The 11,179-nt window shown below is 35.4% G+C and overlaps 1 protein-coding gene across 5 annotated transcripts in view; it reads left to right on the forward strand.

The window, feature by feature from the left end:
- Positions 1–5,592, forward strand: part of bgnb (biglycan b) — a 51,034-nt gene extending 45,442 nt beyond the window's left edge. For all 5 annotated transcript variants that reach the window (XM_015343000.2, XM_015343009.2, XM_006625612.3 and 2 more), the window contains 2 exons: positions 1,161–1,299; positions 2,575–5,592. In XM_015343000.2, coding sequence (XP_015198486.1) covers positions 1,161–1,299; positions 2,575–2,772 — 337 coding nt within the window. In that variant the 3' untranslated portion in view covers positions 2,773–5,592. The remainder of the gene's footprint in view (positions 1–1,160; positions 1,300–2,574) is intronic.
- Positions 5,593–11,179: the final 5,587 nt, after the last annotated feature.

The following is an 11,179-nucleotide window of genomic DNA, read 5'->3' on the forward strand; positions in this document are numbered from 1 at the left end:
GAGAGGCTATCGGACTTTGTTTACTAGAAAGCACACAAGATGTCAAGATACTTCTGTTGGTCTATACTAATTATTAATACTAATGAAAACATTGAATAAGTTGAATTATTTGCATTTGCATATGACAAGTCATTTTTGTGTGTGCAAACTCCTTTAAAAAATACAGATCTTTATGTGTTTTAGTATGAATGCACTTTTGCATAGTTGTAGCTGTAGATAAACTTAAAAATTCCACCATGGTAATCTTGTAGTGATACCAAAAATTTTACACTGATTTACCTTGCCATTACAGTATCCCATGCTTTTGCTATACTAAATTCTGTACATACTACAACTTCATATTGTATCAAGATCTACCTTCAGAGCTTTATGCTCTACCTTTCAAACTGTTATAATATTTCAAAATTATTTGTTAAAATCTTTTTTTTTATTTTGCTTAACAAAAGACAATTTACCATTGTCTTTAGGGAGGTTTATTCTTGTGAACCTCTGCAATTAGATTTAGAAAAATGTTCTATATCAAAAGATTCCTTTTAGATTTCACAAAGCTGGATGAGTATTGCCATGTTACAGTACATGCAGGATACAAAAAATAATCTGTGGTGCTCTTCTGCCCTCTTGCGATCGCTCCATGAAACTGCAATGCTACTCCCCAAAGAGTTCCGATTTTAATAGAAACCATTGCAACGTAATGCAATTTACCAGTGATACCAAAGTTTGTTTTTATCTCATGTATTGAACAAATTTGGAATTTATTTTATATAACACCTCTATATTTGAACTAAATCAGTGCTCTTTATAAACTGACTCTCGAGGCTGAGAGTCACATTTCAAATGTCACAAAGATACTGTACTGTATTAAAGGAAAAAACGTTTTTTACATCATAGTAGTGTAACAAAGAAACTTCATACTGTGTGACACCACATTCCCCGTCACATGTAAAGGGCTTTGGTATCCTATTAGATTAAATAAACTTATACCAAACTATTATCATTGGTTTTGTTTGTTGTTATGAAGTCAAGGTAGCCATGTGTGCCCTGTGATGTACTGCTGTCTCATCCTGGGTGTAGTTCCAGCTCGTGCTTTATGGATATTCCCTATCAGAAATAAGCCTGAAAGAAATTTTACTCGTCATCACGGCCTTTCACGGTTCTTACAGGCTTGGTCTTGGATACAATCATATCCGCATGATTGAGAATGGCAGTCTGGCCTACACCCCGAACCTCAGAGAACTTCATTTGGACAACAACCGCCTGTCCCGTGTTCCTGCTGGTCTGCCAGACATGAAATACCTGCAGGTGAGGACAGAGAAACATTGTCTTTAATACAGACAAGAAATACATCACAGCCAAACAGAACAGCTTGCAGCATCATAGCACCACATTCGTGTGTCTGAGAGAAATTCTTGACTATTCATTTATCTTTATCTACAGTATATCTCAAACTATTCATGTTAATATTAACATGTTAACAGATTAACAGATAACTAGTCTTTTCACATGTCTTACATGCTTTTGTTTCATTCAGCTAGAGCGTTTTATAAACCCACAGGCAGTATGAATCTTCTGTTTTATTTTTACAAACTATGTGAATTTTAACTTATGTATTTTCTTATTTCTTGCTTGAGTAAACATTTTCAAAAATACATTATTTTAAATTCTTCTAAAGTTGGTCAAAGTAAGAAGTTAGCAGCAGCCTGTAACCATGCACAAGGTGTTAGAACTTCACTCACATGTATTATTTTTACAAATTCCAAAATTGTAAATTAGGCACTCAGACAAATGAAATGTGGATTCATTTAAATGTTGGCCCACCTGCAAATAGAAAATTACAAGTCCAGCACTTGATGGTGTATCATGGTATAGCTGGGTGGAAAAAGAGGGCTCTGCAAATAAAAATTCTGCCAAGTCCTAGATTTAATTTATACCTAAAAATCAGTTATTGTGATGGTTTAACTAATTTCTTCTCACCTGTGCATCCCCACAATTAAATATTTAACTGTTAAAACATGTTCATTAAACTGCAGCACAAAAGCAATTAATTCTGTAGTTCAGTGAGATCCTAATGAAAGCAACAGAGGGAAGAAATGTGTGGACTTGTATTTGACATGACTCACCTAGCTGAGGAAATGGTAGCCTATCTGTGAGGACAGACTGCCCAAACCCCCATCACTACTGTAAGGATTGAGCTAGGGAGCTGCTGCAGGGGTGCAGATGAGGGAGGGGGGGGGGGGCTAGAGACATATGCAAAGGGAAATCCTGGGTGTGGGACTTTCATTCTTTAAGTAAGGAGGCAGAAGTGTGAGATTAGGATCTAACCATCCTCCTGAACTTCTGTTATGAACCCCACTCAGCACATTCAAGCATCCCAAAATACTGTGTGTTCAAATTTCTAGCAGGAATTCACCTAAATTCACCTAAAAACCTGGGTATTTATAAAACCACAAAGGTTTTATATGTTGGATGTGGGAAACAGTGCTTTACAGAAACCCTGCCAGACTTCTGTTTGAAGATCATTGCTATAAACAGGACAGGTGACGTGAATTTCCATAACCTTTGCCTCGTTCTGCCTAGGTGGTCTACCTACATGCCAATAACATCGACCGTGTGGACGTGAATGACTTCTGCCCTGTGGGATTTGGCAAGAAGAGAGCGTTCTACCATGGCATCAGTCTCTTCAGCAACCCCGTCAACTACTGGGAGGTCCAGCCTGCTGCCTTCCGCTGTGTCAACGGCCGACAGGCCATACAATTTGGCAACTACAAGAAATAAAGAGAGGAAGAGGCAGAAGAGAAACCAGATTGATAAACAATTGATACCCCACAGACTTACCTTCAGACGCAACTTTTTTTTTTTTAAAAAAAAACCTATTGAATTTTCAGTTTTGTTTAACGGCCTGATTAAAAAAACAAATGACACAAAAACAAATGAAGCGCAAACATAAACGTAATTATATTTGTGATATCCTGTCAAGTTTCTTTCAGTATCAATAACGATGAGCATAGTTTCTGGTAAAAAAAACTTTCAAGCAAAATCTTGATACAGTGGCGTTTTTGTTTTTATTGATAGCATTATTCTTATTATATTATTATGGTTTTGGAGTTATTTTATTGATAAGCATAAAGAAATCTAGTGTCTGAAATAGATTTTTTAAAGTTGTTGGTTACAAAATCAGACTGGCTGTTTCCTTTCTGCTTTTTCTTAAGGAATCTCTCCTATGAATAGTTTTGGGGTGTGTGGGAGGGGGGGCACTATACATTTCATGTTAATTTCTTTAGGTTCCTATCAAAACCTGCTATCTTTCTGTCTGAGCAGCTCAGCTTTTAATGCTGTAAATCTGAAATCACTTTAGTAGGGTACAATACAAGAAACGCTGTTTCTATACATCTGTTGCTTCCCTAATGCAGCCTTAGTGCACAAGAATAAAGGCTTTGCATCTTCATTACACTGCAATAGTGATAAGAACTGGTCCAGATTTGCAAAGTTTAGTAATTCAGTAGCCCCTAAGACACTTTCCATTCAAGTGGCTCAACTCCATTTAATGCAATCAAGGACTGAGTGGTGTTTTCCTAAATCAGGCTCAAGTACAGATCAAACTTGATTATTTTGGCATGGGAAAGTCTTGGAATTCATATCTGAGGTACATGAAATCACTACTGAAGCCCTGCATGCATTGCCACCATTCCACATCATCTGTGGGATCACATTTACGCAAAGAGGTTTGGAGGTGAAAAGAAAAAACAATATGTATGGGCCCACACACCCCTCACACAGAGACATCAGGCTGTGCAGAAGATTAAAAAGCCATCCACAAGTGTTTATACAAGCACTAAGCAATGTGGTCAAAATTGACTTCTTTCTGTAATCATTGAGATGCGCCCCAGTGTAGCTGCAAGTGACACATTACTGAAGTCATCAGTCATGAATCACAGAAGGGATGGTTCTGCTTAGGCTGTCACCCTTGGGAAGGTTCTGCAGGCAAGTGATCAGCTGCTTGACTGACTTACAAAATCTGAAGGCCAATAGGTTTGCTGCGTGATCCTGGAGTCTTCACCAGCAGCAAGCATTTCAAGCCTTCGGCAGGCGGCAGTGTGGAGCTGTGGTTACATGTCTAGACTCATAACTAGGAGGTTGTGGGTTCAAAAAGTAAGGTTGAGGTACAGCTCCTATGCCCTTAATAAACACCTTATGTTTATTTTAATAAAGCGATTTCCCCACATGTATTAATGGGTACAAATGTACTGTAAGTTACTTTGAATAATGACACCAGCTAACTTGCCAATAAAGTCTGCAGAACTAAAAAGACCATTGAGCAAAGAATAGGGAAAAGCAAGCTATTGAATGTGCTATGATGTGTATTTATTACCAAGGCAATTACCACTGCTGTGCAGGACACAGACAAAACCTCACTCAAAAGGTTGAGGTCATCAGTGGCTTATATTGTTAAATTATGAAGGACATGGTCCTGTCTTCGACATATAATAAAAAAGCTTAATGAATGTTACCTTTGTCGTGTCCCGCAAGCCCATATGACTTAATTTCATATTGCAGATGAATTGCTTAAAATATCTTAACTTAAGACCTTTTGTAACAATTGGTTTTCTATATCAAAACAAGATGCTACTTGGCTTTAGTTTGTAGGACTATGATCTAAAGGGGTTTGTGGAGGCCAGTCTTATCTTCCCAAACAACGCAATAAAGTAAAAGCATTTGCAAATGAGCCTTAAACCTGACAAACCCAGTGGCATCCTGAAGTGGCAACTTCTTGTTAACTTTTCACTTCTTGCAACAGTCCTATCTCTATTTAGCAGTGTACATGTATATTATGCCTGTGTACATTGAGTCATAAATAACTGCTTTTAGACATGCTTGGTTTTATTCCCTTTAAGTTTATACTGATCATAGCTGAAAGCTGAGAAATTTCACCCTTCATTCACTTAATCGTTTCTGTAGTGAGCATGTGTATTTTAATAGCTTTGTGAAGTTTTTTTTCTATTTAATTTAGGGTCTGCTGCTGCAGGACATTTACACAGTAAGTTGCTGTGCTTACTTATCTTCATGGATTAGTTACATACTGTATAAAGGTACAGTAAATCTAACCGTAACATAGTACTGTAGTCTTATTCACTTATTCAGAAAACAGAAGTAAGGGTCAGTTTACCCTTGTCTGGCAACACAAAGACTTAAATGCTTCATAGCATTTGATTTAGTGTTTGTTTGGTAGTAAAGCCACAGAGCAAATTGTAATTATCCCAGTTCTATGATATGATATCTATGTTCTTCTATATGTAAGGTCAAAAGGTCACAACAGACTCTGGAGTATTTCACATAATTCTCTTTAATTCCTCTCACACGTGACTCCTAGTCACAAATCTATTATTCCCTCAACTAGATTCAATCCTTACCAAAATAAGGCACTGCAAACTTTGCCTTTTCCATGTGATAACCCTCCTCAGTGATTGAAATTACTCTATCATCTCCGGCATGGTTTGGACCACAAACATGTTTCACGTACCATTGAATCTGCACCAGCATTTAATGTGATATTTTTTATTGTGCTTTCATTGTCTAATAAATCTATGTTTTATGTCATATTAGCCCTTTCTTTTTCTCAGAAATCTAGGTTCCCCAGCTGTGCACCAAAGTTGCAACCAGTGCAGAAGACAGGGAATTATGTGTCCTGTAATTTCACTGTCCAGCATGAACTCCCATCTAGCTTTCAGTTTTGAAGAGTGTACTTTATATTGCCCATTGAGACTTAAGGGATTAAGCATAACTTTCATAACTTGTTTTATACCTACAGTCTGTTGGGCTCTGTGCATAAACTCAGCGTTATGTATTGTATGACAGGGTGAACACTATAAGAAGAACCTGTTGTGCATGGTGCTGGCTAACAATATGATTTCAGATTTTCTTTCTGAACTACATACTGTACACTTCAGGGCTGATAGTGTGACCTAGGTTGTAATTAGTCTGTTATAGTGATCTTTCTGTCCAGGGTGCTTATTGTTTGGGGTAATGGGGTTTCACTCTTTTTTGGGGTGGGTGTTCTTGAGAGGTTCTTGAGATTACAGACCTACCTGTGATCCTGGATCCAAACATATGCACTATACTGTACATCCATGGTGTGTTTCTTTCAAAATCATGATAAATATACATTTAAATCATTCCAGCCATTTCTGTGTTGTACTCAGATACGGACAACTTTTCTTATTTCTTTATTTTTTTCTTCTCTTCTCATAGTAGGGTAAGAAAAAATAAAATAATAAATGCCTTAAAATGCTCTGCATTTGATGGTGTTACCTGTACTGTATGTAAGAATAAGACTGATCGACTGAGCTGCAAATTTTGCCTTCCAGTTAAGTTCAGACCTTGGTGCTGATCTCAAGAAAGAAAACACCATAATACAGTATAAAGATCTGGACTGGCACTGAAAGCTCATTTGTTTAGGTCTTTGAAAAATACAATATGGCTCGTGGTGGAGCAAGAGAGGTTTGCCACTTGTTGTCCTTCGAAAACTACTAATTGGAAAATTTCAACATGGCAGTAGCTGGCTTATTTGGTCCATGGGATTTGCTTGGTATGCTTTATCTTTCCACTGCAATGAGAGCAAAAATACAAGTGTCATTGAAAGACTCAAACCCACACTCCACATTGTTTAGAGCTTTACTCTTTGGAAGACGCTTGTTGGGTTCATGTACAAGACTTCAAAAAATATAAATGAATTGTAAAGGATATTTCTGGGATTGCAGGAGAGGCACAATGTACAAGCAAGGCATTCATAAAATCTTACTAAAAACACCTGGATTGTTTCACAGACACTATAGATGCTCGAAATCAACATTTCAGTAATGATTACAAGTATACAAAATAAAGGCATTAAAATGTATAGAGGAGCTGAAAAACAGGATTGAAAACTAAAGTATGAAATATTTCACATTATCAAAAGACACTAGATGATTCCAATAACATTCTTGAAGTCCTGGAATAAAGAGTCCATTCATGAGGACTCCTTGTATGTTGAAATGAAAAATAAACATTGAGCATTGTTTTTTTTCTTCTTTTTCTTCTTAAACCTGCCTCCACCACCCAACTTTGGAGGACTTCTTTATTTTTATTTTTTTTTTCACTCTCTTTTTTGTTTTTATTAGACAAAAAAAAAATCTTACATTCACAAAAAAATATTAATTCAAAAACTTACTACTAATATTCTTAACATCCAGTGCCATTCAAGAATGTCTCTAATGGGCCCCAAATATTACTATACTCATTAAGTTTCCCCTGTAAATTATATGGAAACTTTTCAAATGTAATTTGTGTCACAGCCTCTTTAATCCATTCTTTGTACAACAGTCCTGTACTGTCTACCCATTTTTGCAATATTATTTGTTTAGCAAAAATACAGAGTCAAGAAAGTATTTTTATATTGAATTGCTACTTTAACCTTTGATAAATCACCAAGGATACATGTAATGGTAGTAAGTGAAACTGAGATATTTACAGTAGGTACCTGAGAGCTTTCCCCACTGTGGAGGTCCACAATGACTGTATGTGCTGACAATACCATAGTAAGTGCAATAGTGATCCTTTATGTGTGTTACATTTTGAACACATTTCTGTATTATGCCACTTAATCTTTTTCAATTTTTCTGGGGTATTATAGAATCTGTTTAAAATTTTGTACTGAAGCAGTTTATGTATAGCTCTAAATGAATAATTAACATTATGCCACACAGTATCCCAGTCTATGTCCTCTGACCCTGCACAGAGATCGACTGTCCACTGAGATGCAAAAGACTTACCTGACCTTGCATTGAGAAGGTTGTAAAATGTCCGGGCCTTCACTTGTATGTTAGTCCCTGCATTAGTTTATTGCTCTAATTATCCATTCCTTGTTTTAGTTCACTTAATTGAAAGGTTTTAGGAGTTTTGAGTAATTAAAAAAAATATTTTTCTGGAAGAGGTTTGATGAGATAATTCAGAAAAAGACAACAATTTAGTATATCTAATCATATGACCCAATTTAATAACACCTACTTGGATCCATACTGGCCAATTAATTAGTCTTGACAGTATAGTTAATCTTGGTGATCTAAATCATGGTTGAAGTACAGTTAGTGAGGCGTCATAAGATAAAATACTATTATATGTTTTTAATATTTTAAAAGAAGAGCCAATTGGTGTTTCAATTAAAGATTTGGAACATACCTTGCTATAATACAAACTTGAAATTATACAGTTTAATGTTTCTAGCATTCTAATGACAATAATATTGTCTATTAGTTGAGATTTGGATACATATGGGTTAAAGCTTTCCAACTGATTGTAGTATACAGTAGCTTTAGGAAATTTGTGAAAAATTCTCTAAAGAATTTTGAACAAGCTTGAATTGTGTCTGTTCTACAGTTCATTCAGTAACATAACTACAAAAAGAAAAGTATCATTTACTTGTGTCATATTAATTTACCTCATTAAGTGGATGTGAAAAATAAACAGAGGAAATGAAAAACAAGAATAGGACAAAACAGAACACTGAAATATACTTACAATAGTTAACACTGGTTGCTGACAACAACAGTAGTAACAACGAACAAATACTATAGATATTCCTCAGTACAGATTTAAAAGAAAGCTGCATGAGTTTTACAGGTACAAACCCTTTTCCGACCTTTTTTATCTTAGTCACACAATGAAATGTTGTACTGCTATTTTCAAACAAGGTCCGTGTTGTATAAAAACAAAATGTTCCAGTGCAGAAAAATATCACCAAAGAAAATAACAAAAAGTAGCCAAAAACTGAAACTTTAGAGGAGATACCCAAGCTGTGGAACAGCACACCAATAAGATTAGGTTGTACTGGCAATCTCAGTAAATCACAGCTAAACAAAATAACTAAACACTGCTCCTGGCTCCTCTTGATGGACAGGTAAAGACTGTTTCAATAGACCCAGAGGTGAGTCATGGCCTCTCATTAAATGCAAAATGATGGAAAGAAGAGGAGATAGGAAACAGCAATAAGAATTATTGTGGATCCACAACACCAGGTAATCCATCTGTAATAACACAGGTACTGTACTCTGAGATGATGGATGATTTAGAATTTAGAGGCCAGTGATATGGAACGTAACTGAAACTTCATAAGAGATCATGTAATGAAAGATTAAAACTTCCCTTCATTACCATTCCCCATACTGTACATCACTGCTGAAGTCTGTTTCTGAATTCCATTTGTTGTTAAGTTCTTTATGAAATCAATGTGACCCTTAATTTAAGTACCTATCAATACTGGATGCTAGATGTTCCTATAATTATGAATGAAAAAGGAAGTAAGTGATCTTTACACATTTTTATTTTGCTGCTTTCAATGCATTATATAACATGTTATTTTAAAGTAATTAGCAGCCACCTATTTTTTTTTAGTTTAGAGTTTTTTAGTTTAGTTTAGAGTTTTTTTCCTGGAACTCATCTGGCAAAATCCATCCATCCAATTTCTATCTGCTTTATCCAATTCATGTTGCAGGGAAGCCGGAGCCTTCCCAGCAGGCAACAGTGCAGGTCAGGGTGCACCCTGGATGGGATGCCAGTCCATTGCAGGGCAGACACAGGGACAAAAAAACACACTCACACTCACACCAGGGCCAATTTTCCCAGAAGCCATTTAACTTACCGGTAAGTCTTTGGATTGCAGGAGAAAACTGGAGCACCCAAGGGAAAACCATGTAAACACAACGAGATCACACAGACTCCAAGCATATAGCACCTGAATTCTGGAATTGAATCCAGGGCCCAAGCACTGCAAGGCAGCAAAGCTAACCAGTGCACCACTGATAAGGCAAACTCCATTTACAATTTAAATTGACCATTTTATAAAGGTTTGATAAGGTGCATATTTTTTTTTCAATTCAATGTTTCCAAATTACAGTAAACATTCACTTAAATGTGGGGGGGTGTTTATTATTGACAAATATCCATTAAATCGCAGATTATGTTTTTTCAGCCTAAACACACACTATTATATGTGAAATATACAGTATGCTTTCTGGCTCTTTTTACTTAAATGTTTAACAGTTGCAACATTGTCAATGAAAATTGTTCTTGTGTATTTTTAAATCATAAATAAGTAAGCTCTTTATTTCATTTGTCACAAAATTCACTAAAGCATATGAAACAAAACTGCTTCATAAATAACTGACCTAGTCCTACAGGGCACCACTGACATTCCTGAATTGTAAAACTACTGTACAGCATGTAGTTTTTGTTTTTTTAACTTTTTTTTATTCTGTGTGCATTTTACTTAGCTTTTTTTACATATTGTAAGGATTTTAGTGCATGTCTTAAAATGATTGTTTTTTTTTAAATGCTAAAGAATGAATAACACATAACATCCATTGTAAGCAATTCCTATCATCATTACAGGGAAAGTCCAGTATTTCAGATTTTACAAACAAAAATGACTTTTTATAAACTACTTTTTTGCATCACATTAATTTGTCCTGATAATGAGGATTTGAAATAAGCAGTGAGGAATTGAAAAAAAAATGAGACACAGAGGAATTAATGCCATGATTTAGGATAAAATATTACTGTTGGAGTGCAGTAAATTATCCCATAATGAAACTTAAATGTACAGTAGTTCCACTCTCTTTGTTGGTAACCTGATATCACAGTTTCTAGTTTGATTTCTTCAGTGATTTAAACAGTTGATTGTATCAATATTAAGGAGTCGTTGGTATCTGTTTGTCCAAAATATCCTATTCAACATTAATAACCCTTATCAATATACTAGTCCTTACATTTGTTGTATACTGTTGTTTGGGATTAAAGTTTAAAGTCCCAGGTCCCGTAAATGTTCAAAATCATTACTTACTGTATTTAATTTGTGAATTTGTGCTCAGTACAATTATGTAAATCACAAAGAAATATTGTTCATAGACTACATGTGTTGGGATGACTTTGCATTTCAAAGTCAGTGTAAGAAACATTTATTATTTCAAAAAATCATTTATTTTGAGTTTAAAAACGTTTTTGAATACAGACTATTCTGTATTCATCTGTGTAAAAAGGCCTGGTAACAGAAACAGGATAAATCTATTAAAATCTATTGTAGTATTTTACAACTAACCCAATAATTATATATCTATTCAGAATAGTTCATTTTATCAAAATAATACGGGCTTAA

This window comes from Lepisosteus oculatus, chromosome 2 (genome assembly GCF_040954835.1).
Source record: "Lepisosteus oculatus isolate fLepOcu1 chromosome 2, fLepOcu1.hap2, whole genome shotgun sequence".
Lineage (NCBI taxonomy): Eukaryota > Metazoa > Chordata > Actinopteri > Semionotiformes > Lepisosteidae > Lepisosteus > Lepisosteus oculatus.